The following is a 19,612-nucleotide window of genomic DNA, read 5'->3' on the forward strand; positions in this document are numbered from 1 at the left end:
GTACAAAGAGTGATTTAGCATAGGGAGGAAAACGATTCAAGTGACATATTTTTGGGGAAATAATTATTTAGAGAAACCATTCCAACAATAACTGGCAACCCAAACTGGCACCCATGGGAACATATGTTTGTAATTCCTAATGTTCAATGTTAAAGTTATTTTAGTGCCTTCTAATTTCAGAGCAACATTAACTATACAGTATGATTAGTAGAACATAAGAGCAGTAGTATTGGCATAAACATATGGGTGTGATTGTCTTGTCTTGTCCCGCTGCAGTATAGTTAGAATCTATTTCACTGTGCTGCCGGAATGCAGAATGCGTTGTTACCGCCGTTCTAAAACTGAGGGCCCACTAGGGGGGTAGACTGAGGCCTCTACACTAACTCGCATAACACCGCCACTCCCTTAAACCTCCACTTTATTCTTTCACATGAATTCAATTAGAACACAGACTGGACAGTTGGACAAAGCAGAACAGAAGCAGATATAAAATCAAAACATGAAAGCTCTCCCTTGGGTTATAGACAGCATTTTCAAAATAAGGCACAGCTGACACACATTTCAATTGTGAAGCCGCCCCATGTGCACATGTCACGCAACTATGTACAGGTTTCCTCAGCTGTGGTTCATTGTTGACATCGCATCTTGCTTACTGTTGTATTTCACAAAGCAGGATAAAGGAGTTAGCTTGCTTACTGTGATAAACAGTCAGAAATAATAGTTGGTTTTCACCCATATAACACAAAGAAAGCTCTTAACTGTTTCAGGAAGTAGTGTTCAGAATGGATATAGAAGTTGTCTGGATAACATGTCAACCCTGCTTTGTAAAATATAATCCCACACTGGTCTTACTATATCACTTCATTATGCTTCAGTCTTCCTCTTTGACCTTCTCGTGGGTGAGCAGCCATTGTTTGAGATGGTTACCTTTGCCGCCCATGTACATCCCACTCTGACCACTGCTGGAGATGACGCGGTGGCAGGGGATGAGAAGAGGCACCTGAGGTGAAGAGATTAATAAAATTGCATGTTACGGCAATATTGGGGTTCAATTGGTTGAGCAAGCCTCTCCTTATGTTTCACACCACTAGTTATGAAGATAATACGTCCATGTCATAACAACGTTTAGTCAAGTGACGTGACAATTCAGGGACTGCATTCTCATGTTGACACAGACAGACACTGTGAATGTAGCATAATTGTTGATGCTTTGATAACACAGAACCACTGAGGCATCCCTGATTTGCTATATATGAAAACATGAATCTACAACATTTTCCCTTCATTTGATCATGTAAAAAAGCCACGTCAAAAGTGTCTTGGTTTGATCCTGAACGGATCCACATTGAACGTGAACTCTCAGTCTTTGGTTATAAATGATTTTTGACTCTTTAATAGTATAAAGCAAAGCAGCAATCAAAAATTAATGGGCAAAAACACCAGCAGGATGAATATTCAATGGAGACGGTGTCAACATTAAGATCTGATAACCCTGTGATCATTAAAAAGAGGAAGTCGATGGTGCGTTTACTCTTGTTGCAGATGACTGCCAGGGGGTCTGGAGTTCTTTGTAAACTAAATGACTGTTGAAGGATAAAACAAGCGAGATTACACAAGTTCATTCATTGTGGAATCCCAACAAGAATAGTGGCAATAGGGCGGGCACTTCATAACAGTTGTTTGCATTTTCAAACGTTAGCCTAGCTTACATCGAGTTGCTCTTACGCCGCCTGGATATTACCTGGATTTTGCTGTCATGATCAAATATTAAAAACATGTTATTATTAATTACATATTAGCTGGCATAGCCCTGTAATTGAACTAGATTTCACTAGTTCAGGGTTGGTTGTCACGGTTTGATGGCTGTACCTTCAGCCCTTCTCTTACTGTAGGAAATCCTATGTGTTTTAAATCGATCATTAAAACCACTCTCATGTCAACAGCAATAAAACTTTCAGACCCCAGATTAACCTTACTGACAGAGGGAAGCTTCAACGCTATGTGGATCGATACTGGGTTCCCCGGGTTTGAAGAGCAGTCTAGGTAGGGTACTCTCAAGGCCTTTGGATCAGCCTCTTCACTCGGGGAAAGAACACTAAAGCTTATCAATACTCAAATCCTGGTAAAGAAGTGCCACAGAGAGGCAAAAATCAATACTTTCCAGAGCTTTTCACAGCTGAAGCCCAAGTGTATCAGCAGTACTGACAAGTAATTGACATTGAGAGGATCTGATTCTAGATCATGAGACAAAAGGCTAGACTCTTTATTGTTTAACTGGAAGGTATTACTCTAGAATGTAATCGTGAGTAAGGGTACTTTCAGTGCATATTACAGAGTAACATAACACATAATATTGTACTTATTTGACCATACATTTAGACTTTAAAACAGACATTGGTTACTTTGTAAAAACACAATGTGTGTGTCTTCACAAAACTACTATTACTACTACTGCTGTGCAGTGCCTCCAACACATGCCCACAGCTAGCCGATTAAACTCAACTCCACGATTAACGATGGAGTTGACTGGCGACTAGTGTGGGCCGACTGGAGCTCCGATGTCACAAAAAAATGAACGACATTGTTCTGTGATATTGCGGCTATTCTTTGGGTGCTGAAATCAGTAGTTTTTGATTAAAAAAAGTAATCTTATGTGAAGTTGGAGCTCCAGTCGGCCTACACTAGTCTCCACCCAACTCCATCGCAAATCGTGGAGTTTAGTCGACTAGCCCACAGCACTACATGGGCAGAGCTAAACGGGCTTTGATCAAAGGTTCTGATCAAAAGCAGACACAGCGTTTTCCCTCTAGCTTTTCATTTTGTACAGACTGAATAAAATCACCAGTAAAAAAGATAGAGGGTATGACTGCTTTCCTACAAGAGCCATACATTTGAACATAGCCTTTACAATAATGCAGATACTCAGAATAAAATTCATGATTGAGTTAAATTATTATTTTGAATAAATCATAATTGTATTTAAATGTAACCTTTATTTAACTAGGCAAGTCCGTTAAGAACAAAAATAACAAATTCTTATTTACAATGACGGCCTACACCGGCCAAACAATGCTGGGCCAATTGTGAGCAACCCCATGGGACTCCCGATCATGGCTGGATGCTAAAGCTGTCTGTGCCTTACTGAAGCTGTAACAGGTATGTACTTGTACTTCATACCCATGTACTTGATACCCACTACTAAAAGAGGTATACCTTTGGTAAAACTAAAGCCAACTGTGGTGTGGTCCTGACTACCTATGGCTAATCTCAGAGGAGTGTACGTGTCAATCAAAGAGAGCCCTACTGACCGGGTTCCTCCTCATGGCCCCTCCCACAGCTCTCACGGCCCTGGGGTTTCCTGCCATCTCAGCCAGCCGCTTATACGACACCGTCTCTCCCACCTTCACGTCCCGCACAAGAGTCTGCAGAACCCGGCTGGTGAAGGCATCTGCAAGATAAAAGAGAGAAAAATAGAGGGAGTGAGTTGGAGGTATAAAGGTAGAGACTGACGCTTAATCAGTCACAGTGCAGTAAAAAAAGTGATTTTCCTGTATTTTATATACAGAATATGTCACACTATAATATTGGAATAATACAGTGAAATTGTGAAAATTATGATAATGCCCTTTTAGCTGTTTGAAAAGACAACCTGAAATTTCAGCCTGTTTTGGTGACATCACCAGGCAGTAAATTCGTTAAAACTGCAATATGGTAGTGCGTACGGCCCAGTCCATCACTGGGGCCAAGCTTCCTGCCACCCTGGACATCTATACCAGGCGGTGTCTGAGGAAGGCCCTAAAATTTGTCAAAAAGACTCCAGCCACCCTAGTCATAAGACTGTTCGCTCTGCTACCGCATGGCAAGCGGTACCGGAGCGCCATGTCTATGTCCAAAAGACTTCTTAACAGCTTCTATCCACAAGCCATGAGAATCCTGAACAGCTAATCAAATGGCTACCCAGACTATTTGCATTGCCCCTCCCTTTTACGCTGCTGCTACTCTCTGTTAATTATCCATGCAAAGTCACTTTACCTCTACCTACATGTACATATTACCTCAATTCCCTCGACTAACCTGTGACCCCGCACATTGACTCTGTTCCGGTACCCCCTGTATATAGCCTCACTACTGCTCTTTAATTATTTGTTATATATATTCTACTTTATTTATTTATTTTTTACTTCAGTTAATTTTAGTAAATACTTTCATAACACTTGTTTTTCTTAAAACTGCATTGTTGGTTAAGGACTTGTAGTAAGCATTTCACTGTAAGGTCTACGCATGTTGTATTCCACGCATGTGACAAATAAAATGTGATTTTATGTAACTTTTTGGGTGACCTGATCAAATTCACACAGAAATGTGATTTAGAGATCTGTCATTCTCATTGAAAGCAAGTCTAAGCGGTAGATCTGTTCCATGTGCTCAATTTCTATGCTTCCTGTGCTTAAGTTTTGTTTTTGCGTATTTTACATTCAGTTTTGTACACCAGCTTCAAACAGCTAAAATTACTTTATTTTTGGGTATGGAAATAAAATGCTTCACCGAGGTTTAGATGGTGCAATGATTCTCGACACTATTCTTGCTTGTTTTGTAACATAAACTGAATTAGGCAAACTAATAGATTTTAGCAACCAGGAAATGGCAGAGCGATTTCTGAATAGTGCATCTTTAATAGACAACTAAGAAAGAGCTTTCCAAACCTTTCTGCCAATACCAGCTACAAAAGAGAAAGAGTTTTACATGAAGGAAATTATTTCTGAAGAAGGACAATCTAGGTTATATTAGATAAGGTCACAGCTACAATTATAAGGTCGCTCTTTCATTTAAAAGGATTAAGAGAGGCCAAATAGACACCAAATCTGTTCTAATTTTTTTAATAAAAATAATTTGAATGTTGCACACCATTTGTGGCAGTGGGATGACTTCGAGGTTAATAAGACTAATTTGTCCTTTTAATTGCTTTCTATTGAGAGTAGATTCATTATATCAGGCTCTCTTAAATGGTGGAATTCAGAAATTATTTGCAGTTTAAGAAGCCACATTAACAGCTTTGATTTCATTAACACTTTAGCGGTAGCATTATATTTAGCTGTACTACCAGACTACTCTGATTACTTACAGTAGAAATGCAATATATTCAAATCTGATCTATTTTTACTCTGAACATTGACTAGCTGTGTACAATTGAACCGTACCTTTGTAAAGTGAAATAGTGAACAGCTTAAGCTTATTGGTCCTTTAATTCATGCATCCTACACAGTCAATTAGCCATCTAGCATGCCATCTCATTCTGGTCTAAGAGAGCACATGACAAGTGATCTACAGTATGTGAAATCACTCTAAATTGGCATTGTGTGAAAACATGTAACCCCCCCAGTATCTCTTCTACAGAGCGAACATCCTTCACTCCCTAGGCTCTCACCTTATAGTCACTCTCCGCTACACAAAGCCACGCCAACAAGGCAATTTGCCTAAACTGGGGGGAATAAGTGTAACACCTGAAGGGGATATATTTGATTGATGCGTACCCATGTGAGTTCTTTGTCTTCAACGAGGCCCGTAGGTACTGTTTAATAATTTTTCAGGTAATAATCACGCTGTCAACGAGCTGATGGGTTCTTACGAAGGCAGACTTCATGTAAAGAGGAGAGAGGAAGCTTTATCCTCAATTTTTAACTAGATTATTCTTGCTTGTAAATGATGGATTCGCGTGCATGGCGTGTGTGTTACATATTGATACCGCTGTGACTCTGGTGGCTAAACAGCACCACTTCCTGACTACAGATACAAATCAGTGTTTATGTACACATTATCGACAAACAACTAGTCAATGTCAAATTGACAGACTCTACATCATGTCCAAGGCTATGTTAACTTGCACTATATGTCTTAAGTGAGTCTACACCCCCAGTTTCTTGGTCAAACAAGAAAAAGGTTTATACTGGTTCCACAGACATAAACCTATACATCTAGAGGTTAAACAACTCCGGCCTCAACAGTGTTGGAGAGTTTCATGAGGGTCAACTCAGGTGACCAGCAATGATTTGAGAGCGGTCCCTTAGCCCCATACTTCATAAAGGGCTTAATATGGTGTGTCTGGGGTCAAGACCCTGTTTAGATTGGGTCACACCGATGTCAATTGTTTAAATAAAAGTTGAGGGGCACCACTTACACCTTTACAGACTTCCCATAATGATGTCACAGGTCATTACCTACCATAAGCGCAGGTGACAGGGACATTGGAGAGGCCAGATTGGCTGCGACTAAAATCGATGGGTAGGAATGGATTATATGATTTTAAATCTATTGACGTAATTGTTCTTTTTAAATGTAATACTGTACATAAAATAATAAATCCAGTAGTTTATTAGCCGTTCATAATGTTGTGTAGGTGTGGAACTGTGTGGAACATTTGCAGACACTACATGAGCCTAGCTAACTAACAATGAGATTTGGAGAGATCATTTTCCAGTTGCTACCCAACCCTCTGTAGTTGTGAGCATAAAGTATAATAGTGGAAATGCGGCCCCCTCATTATCCTTTGTGTCTAATGGCAGGGAGGAGAGAATTTGGCTCCTAGTCAAAGTGTCTCCTGAGTCTTAGGGGATCCATACTTTTGAAGGCTGACGGGGGTGTTCATGATTCTCTGATTATTCGATATTCTGAAAACGTTCATTTCCCTAATTCCTCTCCACATCACAGGGGCGGGTCCTGGAGAGTCTCATCTCGCGCTGCGCTGTGCACAGAGGGAGGTTCAGACTCCTGCAGGAACCCAGTCATATGGGCTTTGAAGAGGGCCCTTCCCCCCTCCCCACACGTTCCCCGTGCCGCTTACCCAGACTAAGATCCTCTCGTCTTTTACATATGGATGTATAATTAATGAAAGAATATGCATCATTCTGAGAACCTGTGGTGTCTGTGTTTGAGGAGACACACACTCACATTTTCCATCTCTTCTCGACCAACCAAAGTTTGTGTGTGATGTGGTGCATGACAGCGAGTGAAGGAAAACAAGTTCCACATCTTGTTTCATGTCACCTCAACCGGGTTGCTACTTTACGCAAAGAAGCTTAATATTAAAAGTGGTTCCATTTTATATGAACAGAGCAAATGAATGTGACAACATTGAAAAAGTAGAGGCAATGATTCCTATGTGAAGCTGTAAGTAACGTGACATTCAGCTTTTTTCACCCCAAAAAAACAAAGCCTTTATGTTGGACATGAATCATTCTAATTACAATATGCATTTCATAAATATCCTGAGGGCACTTAACAGGTTAGTATAACTAGCAATTCATTCAAACTATAAAAACATCTGTACCCTGCTCATAACCAGAAGAAAATGTAAAAATTCTGATGATCATCAAAAATATAGAAAGTGCATTTTCTTCCCTCAATAGACAAATACTCATGCTGCCTGCATTTAACATGTCTTCACTGACAACCGTTACAGCTATTGGACCACTGAGAGCAATTCACTCCTAGGCTACCATCTATTTACCCAACCTCAGAACAACAGAGATGTGTGTGTGTGTGTGTGGGTGGGGGGGGTTAACAGAGCACAATCATTTATTCAGATCAGGTACTAATGAAGAATTCCATCTATCCAGAAATTTAATTAAAACCCCAAAGACTTCAGATGAGATGCGATTTGAAAGAGCCCGGGGCGGGTACACAAGCACTTGGTGGTGGAGGGAATCACGCTGGAAGTTGATATCGTAATTGCTCCTGATGTATTTCTGCATTGCCTTTGCGGGAGCGTGGGACTCGTTGCAGTATACAGAGTCTCAATGGAGTACCTACTCATTGAAAATGCCATCACTCAAGCACTGTGTGGATCTGCATGAAATTAGACTGCAACTAAAACCTAATAGCAGGGGAAGAGTAGCACGGTTGTTGAGTACATGCAATGGAGTGGATTTGAGTGCTGTCATATTTTTTGGGTGTAGGTGCGCTTTATTTCCTCCTAAATTAAACCGCTTCGGAAAATGATCAGCTTCAATACAATAAGCATTCAGACTTAAAAGTCTAACTGACTTATATTTACATTTTCTTGGAAATGATTTTGTCCTCCAAAGTGTGTCATTTTAACAATGTCTTATGGCATTATGATACTCATTTATTCTTGCAGAAAATGCTCTAATAATTGCCTACCTATCTTCGGTCAAATGTACTGCTGCCTATAAACTATGAAATCACAGCTATTTCTTGAAAGCACACTAACTGTCCATTGTGAAGGCTCTCTTGTCCCCTGCTGTGGGTGACTGGTCAAGCCAACAATGCCCTCATTGAAACTTTACTAACATTCACATGTTCTCATTAAAAAAAAGCTTCCTGTCTGAACATGTCAAGAGTGGAATTTGATCAGTTTTCAAGAATGTGCCAGGAATCATGGGAACAGCGGCCAAGACTAACACGCATGGTAAGGGCTGCCACAGATTACTGAACCAAGTTACAGCTCCGGGTTCTGTTCTCTCTCTCTGCCATAAAATACTTCATTATAACACAGTGAGCCAGAGAGTGTAAGTGAGGTAACTGACAATTAAGAGTGAAAGCCTGATTCCAGTCATGGCTCTGAAAAAGTATTTATCCATGGCGACAGACCTCCATGCAGGGTGGGGTGGTGAAAGACTGGGAGTGGGAGCCTCCCCACGGTCCACGGCTCGCTGAAGTAGGCCCGAAGCCATTCCACGCAGTGCTGCAACTCTGGGCCCATTTGCTCTTGGCCATTGCTAACAGTGACCACACAGCTTAGGGAGGCATCACCACTCCTGTGAGAGATATGAGAAGCACCCCCCCCCAAAAAGAAGATTAATAAGAGACCATTCTCAGTTAGACAGTATCATAGCATGTCATGTGTGTAATAAAAGTCCTGAATGAAAGGGCATGAATGATAGAGTAATGACAAAAGTGTTTCATTGTATGCAAACTGACAGACGTTGTTGATGTGAATGAAACAGCTGAATAGTTTGGCATTACATCAAAAGTTAAGTATTTCATGCAACAGTGTTATTGCATGTCAGTCGTCGAAAATAACAGGATTTACAATTATTCTTATGGCAGCAAGGCTCTAAAACGAGTTTAGTCCCAGTAAAAAATGGCAGCATATCAATATAAAGGGGTGCCTACAAGCAACAAACAAAACTTGGACTTGCATCTGGGAAAGCACTTTGCCTATGGTTGAGCTAGCATCACTTAACAAAGATGAGGTTGCTCTGTGATGCTGACCAGCCTCTAGGTCCGTGCAAGTGGACTGACCCATATCTGACATGTAAAGACCCTACTGGGATAGCCATTTCGTAACATGTGCATTTCAGTAAAGTAGACCCCAAGCTGTGTTGCAGCTCAACACCGCCAATTCCATTAACTGGTGTACGGACGTGTAAATAAATAATGACACCATTTAAGTGCCTTTTTGGAAGATTGGTTTATCCTGTATAGTATTAATAATACACATTTAGTTTGTTAAACACAAAGAGCATATTTTTTTCGAACCCACAATACGTAAGTCAACATGGTGTACTTTTTAACACTGCTGCAGGAAACAGTTTGTGCAAAAAAAAAAAAAAAAACGAATTCAACATCCTTGGCTGAGGTTTACTAGCTAGTGTGTTATGGTGCAGTTCAGTTTTCAGAAAGCAGCATAGCCTAGGTGTTTGTGGTTGTAATGAAACTCTCAGGGGTGCTATTTTACAGTAGGTGTGAACACTGTAAAAGGTGTAAATACTCATATCAAAATACACCAAACCACAGTTGAGTTTATAGTCAAGTGCTGACAACTCAGACACCTAGCCCTGGTCCAAGCCGAGACCCAGTCAAACAATGGCTAAGGCTCATAGCAATCTCTTTCGGCATGGGTGAGCGCCCAGCCAGCCCCTACTTTTCATTGTCTCTCCCTCACCCCCTTCTCCCCCTCCCCAATCGCCGCTCCCCCCTTCTCTACTCATTTCTCCCTTCTCTGAATTTCTCTATTCCCTCTCCAGACCCCCCCCATCCCTCTCTTTCTCTCAGTGAGGATGTTCCAGCCACTGCACACTGACAGCTCAGGGATATTGTTTGTGGAAATGTTCCTGTTGGACCCGCAGGCCTTACAATCTACTGGACAGAGGCTAGAGCACCTTTGCTTAAGGCATGGGACCTTTAACCTCCACTCACACTTTAGACCTGTCACTATGGCTGTTATCCCACAGGCCTCTGCTATATACCCTCACAATGAGGGTGTATGAGTGATCCTACATTGAGATGTACATTTAGTACAAGTCAATATAATACAGTCAGCAAACATTCATGTTATTGTGTAAAAGTTACAAAGTTAGTTTAGCTGAAGACATATTGGGAGAGGCTGGGCGTTTGTACTCTTTATCGTCATATGCAATTTGTAAACTCAGATTAAGCACGAGACCATCTCTTTCAACAGAAAAAGCATTTTAAAAAAACAATTTTTTACTTTATAGGAGGAAGATTAGAAACCATGACCTTGAAATGTGAGATCAGAGATATCCAATCAATGTCTTCAATGTTCTTCCAATTACAATAACACTCTCCCAGGAGAAATACTTGTGTCTTGAGATAAACAAAAAGAAAGCCAAATCGCATACAGCTTTTGTATACCGACCAACCCACAAATGAAGTGTTCAATTCCTGAAGGCCCTTTTAAAATCGCACAATTTTAATGTTACTTTTCCATAGTTTAGAACGGAATATTTTTAGCATCCTGTGACCTGTGTTTTCCATCGGTTATTCGTTTCCACACAGGCAAGGGTTTGCGTCAGAGGACAACATATTTCCCTTGATAGTGGATTGTGAGTTGAAAGAATTTCTAATATTGTGCTCCTGTCACAATCGATTTGCAATTACCATAAATCATTGCTGTGCAGTGTGAGAGTCGTTTAGCACTCTACCTATTTTATTTGAGCTAATACAAATAATGAATTGAGCATGTATATAGTTATTAGGATGGCTATTTCATTTACCCTAGGATGAACATAAAATAATTAATCAGGGAGCGATACCGCATCAACAAAAATATTGTTGCAATGTTTTGTCAAAACTAATTATAGGTCTTCTACAGTATGACTTATGCTATCTACTGCACAGTGTGTATCAGGGACATACTTTGGTGAGAGTATCTACTGTCATTAAAAGGAATTGCTTTCATCTAATTGTCGACATTGTTGTCAGAGTATTTTTGAAGGAGGAAAAACCTTCAGCTTTCATGCCTCCATCCTGTGAAGTGTGATCTTGCTCATCCTGTCTCGATTGGCAGCCACGTTTGGCACCACTTACCAGAGTTCTCCTTCACCAATCATGGCTAACATGGCGGGTCAGAGGATGAAACAGAAAAGGGCAAGACCGGTCCATATTTTCCTTAGCCTTACAGTAGCAGATACTTAACTCTGAGATGTTAGGACTCGAGAGAGCATGAAAACAGCCTGAAATTACTATCTAAAAAAGGAAGATCTTGATAGGCTTCAAGGCAAAGGGTGTGTTACAATTGTATGCCACTTGCTCAATGAAGCAGTTGAAATTCCGCTGGTAGCCCACTACAGTATCTAGCTACAATAGCCACAGAGACAGTGAGGTACTTCAAGCTGGCTGTAACACACGGCTTAGTAACCATGGACTCTAAGTAGACACACATTACCAGTGGCTTATTTCTTACTCTATCATCCATATACAACCCACTCAGCAATATGTATCTACATGGGACTAGTGAGCAGTTTTAAATAGTGTTTTCAGCCTCTAGTCTCCAGTGTCTTCCAAGGAGATTCTAATTACCAGAGTGGTACAGTAACAAGGCAGTGAGGGAGTAAATGTATTAAGGATCTCCTGGAATGAGGACCTTTGGAGCCACAACTGTCTATCCTGGGCTGAGAGAGAGGGACAGTGACCCTGCATGGATAGCCTCTGTCGAAATTTGACCATGTCAAGCACAAAGGCATTATGGGAATCCAGTGTCACCAAGTCCTAATTGCCGTCTGTGTTCGGAGCAAATGACTGCCTTGTTCCTCTGATTAGTGAGGAGGGTAATCTTCACCTGTGTATGCCAGCCCTGCTGAGGGCCCTTGAGTGTTAGCGCTTCGTCTTCTGTAATTTATTTTTAAATCAGTGCCCGTTCCCAGGAGTTTTGAGTGTTTTGTTGTGAACCGCTTACCATGATCCCCACCACCGCCCCCCTCACCCCTAAATCCTTGACTAAATCCTTGTTTGGTGCCGCAGGAAGATAAGCAAGAACAACACTTGGCCATAATTGACTCATACTTCTCTTCAAGATGTCAGAACACAACCATCTTCCTGCCTCAGTACACCATACACTGTACAGTGTTGAATAGCACAAATGTAGAATACGTTCAGTCTCAAAAACAAGCCACATGGCATCATGCTACCATCAAAAGTTTTCAGATAATAATAGAACATTCTGATCTAGAACGGCTTAAAAAAATACAGCTTCCCTGGGTGAAATAAATCCAACATGAATCCAAACCGGCCTAACTTGAGATCTGTGCTCCCATTTTCACACAGATCTCAAGTTAGGATTCAGCCCTGGGTGAATCTACATTCACAAATGAATGGCTGTGTTGGGTTGTTTACAGGTAGTGTGTCAACACAGGTGTTGGTTTCCACAGGAAATGACACAGGCAGCCTGATTGGGGAAAGAGTCCCAGGAGACAGAGCTATAGGCACAGAGCACAGATGGGTCCAAGGGCCACGGGGAACTGCACCTTAATGAACCTGCAGCTGAGCACTAGGCCAGATAAACAAAATACATCTACAGTACCTAAGGCCATTATAAAATCTAAATGCAAAATGATGACATAGTTTAACCAGCGTTTCCCAAACTCGGTTCTCGGGACCCCAAGGGGTGGAAGTTTTGTTTTTTGCCCTAACACTACACAGCTGATTCAAAAGCTTGATGATTAGTTGTGTAGTGCTAGGGCAAAAACCAAAACATGCACCCCTTGAGGTCTCGAGGACCGAGTCTGCAAACTAGTGTTAGTAGTATTAGTAGTGTGTTAAAACTGCTGTGACAGCTGGGGTATTAGACAGAATATAGCAGGCATGCTTAGACAGTTTGACAGTGAACATTGAGGGAGAACAGTTACAAATCAAACACTCGGCCTCATGTGGTCTATGACAATGGAGAGTATAGGTTATACTAGCTGGGGCTAAATAGACTAAAACACTGACAATATCCATTCCTCTTGTGTGTAACACAGTCTTCCTCTCTTATGCTTTACTATAACAAGTATGGTGAGCACATTCATACAAAATACTAATTACTCGTGTACTGTAAGGTTTTCTTGTCTCTTTCTCCTCTCAATGGGTGTTTCTTTTACAAGCAGGCCTGATGCTGAACAAAAGCATTTAAAAATCAGTGATTGCTTTCATCCATTTTAATTACATTCAGAAATGGCATTTCTGCCACATAATACACCCCTATTGTTTCAGAATTATCTGGCTCGGAAAGGAAAATCTACAATTTTGATGATATTCCCGAGTTAAATCGCCTCTTGAAATTGAAATATGCTGTTGAAATATAAAATAAAGACAGCCTTTCCTGCTGATATACCACAAGCTCCTTGGTTTTGTGCAGGGTGCTGCTATTATTATGCATATCCAGGTAGAAAGTTAATTAACCCAAAGCTTAAGCTAATTATGGTAGCAGAATGCTATCAACCAAATGCTTTCAGTCAGACAGCTGTCCAGAATTTCATTTGCTAATCATTTGTCTTTTGGAAGAGCATATGGTAGATTTCCCTGCTATCAGAGGCAAAACAAACAGATGAAAACAATTAGCTAAAAACAATGTGCACTGTTGAAAAATCAGACACAGATTTATACAGCTTTGTGAGAGAGGAAAAAAGCTGGATTTATGGCATAGGGAAGTATAATGACAATTTTGGTTTGAGCCACTTAGGATTTCCGGCGCATCACATGATCCATGTGTGATGGGAATTCAGATGCACAAATATATTGTTTATATCTATATGCAAATGAGACCGAGTGTTCATTGTTTATCCGTGTAGTATTAATGAGAATATCTATGGAACCATACGCGGGCCGGCCGACAGTATTTCTAACAGTTTCTGTTAGAGCACCACATTTTCTGGTTGTCCTACTGTATGTTTTTTTTTTGTTAAAGCAGGAATATATCACTTTAATACTTTACCTTTGAATTAAATCAATTATTGTATGCATTATTTTTGTCACAAAATTGCAGCATACTGGTAGCTGTTAAAGAATGATTGATATCAGTATCGCCTTGCAACATTATCAGGCAATAAAGACTACTCAAGAACTAATGCAACATGTCACACACAGGCATCTGCACTACATTTCTATTGAGGACCTCACAAGCTAAATTGCTTTTTCCAGCTCTCCCACATCTCAGTAAGGTTGACAGAAAAATTGATCAAAGCATTGTAAAATAATATGCCCACAAAATGTCTTGGGGCCAAAAGTCCAGCCTTTTTCCATTTTTCACCCTAACAAAAAAAGTAGTCTGTGTTTTTCCTCTGTATAACATGTCTCTGTTTTGGGGTGAGAAGCATCATATTTCAGATAATAGTAATCTCCTGTAAACAAAATGTGTATCATTTTTCAGTGAACAATGTTATGGCCATGTTAAAAAGGGAATGCTGGTTAACAGTGTGTTGGGTGACTTAGTCCCCAACAGGGGTTGTTGAGATATAATGAATTTGTTCATCTGACGCTGCCTTCAGGGCTGTCGTTAGACTGGTAGAGGTTTATTTCAGCAAATGTTGCCATATCAGTTAGGAAGCAAAAGGGGCTTGAGACGTTTCTATTAGAAAAGCTGACGGTCATGGTGTGTAAGCAATGCTTCAAGTGCATTTGTGTAAGTATAATGTCATTTATCAATCACACTTTTTCAATATGGCAAATGCTTTGTTACCACTGCTGTTGTTTTGCACTGAACAATGCTAACCCTAGGCTTCAACCAAGCACACATCTTTGGTTGTCAACTCTTCTAGTGCAAAACACTCCTGGACCAAAACCAAAAATGATACACTTTTTGGAGAATTATAAATCTTGAGGAAGACTGGCTTAGGCAATTGGATTCTTGTTGCTTTGTTTTGCCATTTTGATGCTAATTGTATAGGCTACTTTACAATTAAGTTGTTGCTGACATACTCAAATAATTTATCAATGCCAGTATCTAACTGATCGTGATAGCATTCAAACATTATCCAAATTAAATCCTTACTTGTTCTTACATTTGGGAAGATACATTGCAGCCTAATAGAAACTACTCTGATGACCGACATAGCAAATTATATTAAACGCAGCATCTACTGATGCAAATCATTAAATTCATTTGCATATTCTCACTGAACCTGAACACACAAATTAAACCACATCCAGAACGAGGGGCAGAAAAGGTGCTTGTGCATGGTTACAGGACATATTCGATAATCACATTCCATATTATTAATTTCTACCCTTCTGCTGATTAACAAGTATAATGTTTTTACTGCTTGATGAATTTTAGGGGATGGGAGACAGCTAGGTAGCAGACATATTGATTTAAAATATACAAGGGCATTAATATGTTTCCATAAATTACAGTTTTCCATACATTACTAAAAGGGTGACTTCCTTTTTGGTGAATGTGAAAAAGCTTTAATTTCCCAAACCAATCAAGTTGATCAAATTTGAATCTGTGATACAGGGATATTTAATTTCCATCTAATCAAAACCAATTTGAAATGTAGGGCATGGACCTGAAAATTGGAATTTGTTGAAAATGAAAGAGTACTTATTTATGCAGATTTGAATCAGTTCCAATCATTCAAGATTGCAAATAGTCAATTTTATTGAGCAATGATTGCTCTGAAATCCCACTGTACCAGAGTGTAAAAGGGTTTTCTAGAACTGACAAATATCAGTTCTAACTAGGAAGCAAAATACATACCGGTATACAGTACAGAAAAGGCCATGTTCCCTATGCCCTTAGCTGACCCTAGCCTTCCACTCTAATACTCACCCCTGTTGGTAATAAACAGTTAGATTTCAGAAGATCTCAAATATACTGCAGGAATAATGTGCCATCAGAAATCAAATGTCAAGCGCAACTGTATTCTAGTGCCCCTCATATTTCTAGTGTCTCCTATATTTTGCCCAACTTTCTTTGGGATATTTCTTAGGGGATCAACAAAAATGCCCCTGCTTCCAATGAGGAATAGGGAGCACTCGATCACACGGGTGGATGCTGTCTGCCTGTAAATTGCACACCTTTGTTTAGAATGTCGGTGGCTGTACAGTACAATACCTTTCTGCAGGTGGAACATCCATTAGGATCTGGATGGTGTGCACACCATTTTCACATCCGCTGATTTGGATCTTTCCCAGGGGACTTTGCAACGAGATGGTCCTCTGTCTGCACTGACTCGGACTCTTCATGTCATTGCCCTGGTAGGGAAACATATGCAATGTTGTATTCATGTAGGTGGCTAAAATACAGAATTTTTGACACATTCTATATTGAAGGAATTGTTGAAAAGCAAGCAAACCACGTAAGAGTCAAATGTTCATGATTTGTACACCTACCCTTGAAACAATGTCATGATGTGACATGATCCTTACATTAAAATCCTGTATTTCTTTGTTTTATGGAGAAAAAAAACTATCTGCCCATCTAACCAATAAATCGCTCGTTTTTTCCCCGCATTTCTTTTCTATATATCATATAAATGAGAAAAACAATGCAGTATGTTCCCTTGTCTGGTGAGGGATTCCCTAGATAGCTCAACATTATTTTCAATCCATCATTTTTGGTTGATGGCCGGGATGTTTTCCTAGCATTAAATTTGTTCCTTAGGGTGCAACTCCAAGGGGATTCCGGTTTCCAGCCCTTAACAACAGTGAAAACGTGCAGCTTTTCTGACGACTGAGATGGATTTTGGCAATAACCAGACAGCACTTTATTTTTTATTTTTACTTTGAGGGAAGGAGAGATGATTGACTATGTTATATTGCGACTTTTTGAGGTATGGGGGTTATAATACATAAAGGTCACATTGATTCCAAGAAATCTCTATTTTCTATACAGGCCTGCACATCAGTTATAAAGTCTAGAAATAACAATGGGTTTACATTTCCCCATTATCATCATGCACTTGTTAAAGTAAACAGGAGGTACAGACAAAAACACAACCATGATACAATAATTTGTTGCTGTCATAATAATTTAAGTGATTTAGATCTGTTTAACTGGACCTACAGCTCAATTCCCTTCCTCTCTATCTACAGTAACCACATAATAGCTTCCAGGAAAAAGGAGAGCACGTAAACTCCTCCCTAACTATTCCAGCAACTCCCAGGTTGGGGGAGGGGAGGGGGGGAGGGGTGCTATGAACTAAGACAATCAAGCTGCAATGTTGCAGAGCAGCGCCCACAATGGCAAACCAAGCAATGAAACAGCTTTGACACTGGGGTACTTTACACATATGACACACGTACAATATTTTAATCCTAAACAAACTAGATAAGGGTATCGTAACCAAAACATTTAAATGATGAGGAATATAGAGTTCAGCTGTTTGATGTGCTGATTAGGTCTAATAGACATTTTTATAAATTTGGTGCAAATAACTGTGTATGCATTTAAGTATAGCCTACAGTATACTATGTTTATTTAGCATATTTGTACACATAATGAACAGACAAAGCCATACAACTATTCTAACAGTCTGTCAGTGGTCAGCGAGACGAGATTTGGATGGCCTCGCGAGACTAAATAATGCGCAAACTACTCTGGAATTCGCGCGCATACTGTCCCTACCCTGAACATGACCCTAACCATTTTAAATCTCAACTTCAACGTGATAGAGATGCAGATATTAGCTAGTAAATGAGGCGCGCAGCACACGTTGATATCTTCTAACAACAAAAACATTTGCAAACATGTATGGCATGTGTTGGTGTAGTAATATTGACAGTAGCCTAATATATTGTCAGGAAAATAACAAACAAGAACGTAGCCTACAACTTTTTTATATAATGCCCAAATGCTTCCAAATACTTGCCTGCTCCATGTAACAATGTGTAGTTGTTTCTCTTCCTGGTTTCTTCCACAACGTGTATGAGGCAGCCAATCAAAAGAGGCAAACGGCTGCATCTACTTTATCTTTACTCCGTATTTGGACAGACATGCTTCCCCCTATGCCCCACAGCAAATAATGCAGCTATACTACTAAAATCACACATGCACTATAGTATTCAGTTAATATACAATTTGTCATCCTTATGAAGGCTGTATGCCTAATCAAATTTTTTAAAGCAGGTAGGAAAAAAGATAGTTAAACAAATCTCACCCACTAGAATACTTAAATGAAAATATTTGTAACACCCACAACTTTCCTGCTGCTTCTTTTAATCCACTCATAAATAATTTATCTCCATGAGCTTGCCGCAGCTAGGTAGCCTACTCTCTACACTTTCTCTGTACTATATTTCCATGCAAGTTTCCAATTGAGCTTCTGTGGGTGGCAAGCCAGGCAAGGCCCACACCCCACTCAGTGGTAAGGGTGGGAGCGGGGAGAAAACGCCACCCCTGCAGAGAACATTTTCAAATCTTTGAGGATTTCCGTGCCATCTGGACCCTCTGCCAGTCTGCCCCAGATAGCAAGGGTTGGCAGCGCTACCCGACGGTGCAATATGGCTCTCTCTAATGAACTACTAACTGTCCCCCGTTTTAATTGATGTGACATTTGAGCCATTTATCTCTGACATTTCAATGAAAGATGATTCTCAGCCTTGCCATTTACTTTTTTGTGCAATTTCTAAGTCATTTGCATTTTGCTGCTCTAAACCTGCTTTTTGTCTCTCGTTAGCTAATTAGAGGAACATGCACAATTAGACCTAATAAAAATGAACATAACCTGGTTTGATATTAGCTTGCATGAGTGATAATATAAATTACACTTTTCTTAATTCTGCATGTGATTCTGATGTAGGCTATAAGTAAGTGAGTTAGGGATTATTAGAGGCATTGCGACCTTTATTCACATAACTTCATGTAGGACAGCTTATGTTCACAGCATGGTGAGAATCAAGCTCAATTAATCACCATATGATTGCAGTAAGCAGCCCCCTCTGCTGGAAATGCTGGGCCATGATGCCATGACTTCTGGTTTAATGATAATGTGCCAACAAAAATATAGGCCTACCTTGCTCTTACAACAGTTTACATTGGAGTTTTACAATTTGAGCAAACAAAGATGTTGTAGTAACTAAAATGAGCTTTAAGAACTTTTGTTTTTTATCTGTTATATTTACTCCTGCTTTTGCCCTCACCCATTGTATTGGCTCAATGCTGTATTGAAACATCCAGGTCACATACATGATGTATTGGTTTAAGCATCACCGCAGTGGTATTCATTCAAATCAAATGAGTGGAAATATTTAACAAAACAGGAAAAACTCTGACCATGGTGGGGTCAAATGAATAATGTGTGTGTGTGTGTGTGTGTGTGTGTGTGTGTGTGTGTGTGTGTGTGTGTGTGTGTGTGTGTGTGTGTGTGTGTGTGTGTGTGTGTGTGNGGTTTAATTATGATGATGTTCCATCAACAATATAGCCAGACCTATG

The 19,612-nt window shown here is 40.1% G+C and overlaps 1 protein-coding gene across 1 annotated transcript; it reads right to left on the reverse strand.

The window, feature by feature from the left end:
• Positions 1 to 401: 401 nt before the first annotated feature.
• Positions 402 to 18,446, reverse strand: mgmt (O-6-methylguanine-DNA methyltransferase). Its single transcript, XM_023970442.2, has 5 exons — positions 18,051 to 18,446; positions 16,295 to 16,434; positions 8,608 to 8,774; positions 3,309 to 3,448; positions 402 to 1,000 (listed from the first exon to the last, which is right to left on the reverse strand). Exons 1-5 carry the CDS (start codon positions 18,057 to 18,059, stop codon positions 872 to 874), a joined length of 585 nt encoding a protein of 194 aa, XP_023826210.1. The 5' UTR covers positions 18,060 to 18,446; the 3' UTR covers positions 402 to 871.
• Positions 18,447 to 19,612: the final 1,166 nt, after the last annotated feature.

This window comes from Salvelinus sp. IW2-2015, linkage group LG25, assembly GCF_002910315.2.
Source record: "Salvelinus sp. IW2-2015 linkage group LG25, ASM291031v2, whole genome shotgun sequence".
Classification (NCBI taxonomy): Eukaryota; Metazoa; Chordata; class Actinopteri; order Salmoniformes; family Salmonidae; genus Salvelinus; species Salvelinus sp. IW2-2015.

What these genes read in the sequence shown, in the direction of transcription:
- mgmt (XM_023970442.2), bottom strand. An exon ending in CCACCCCACCCTGCATGGAG is followed by an intron (nt 3,449 to 8,607) that starts GTCTGTCGCCAT and finishes TTTATCTTGCAG; the next exon opens with ATGCCTTCACCAGCCGGGTT. An exon ending in GGGCCATGAGGAGGAACCCG is followed by an intron (nt 1,001 to 3,308) that starts GTCAGTAGGGCT and finishes TCTTCACCTCAG; the next exon opens with GTGCCTCTTCTCATCCCCTG.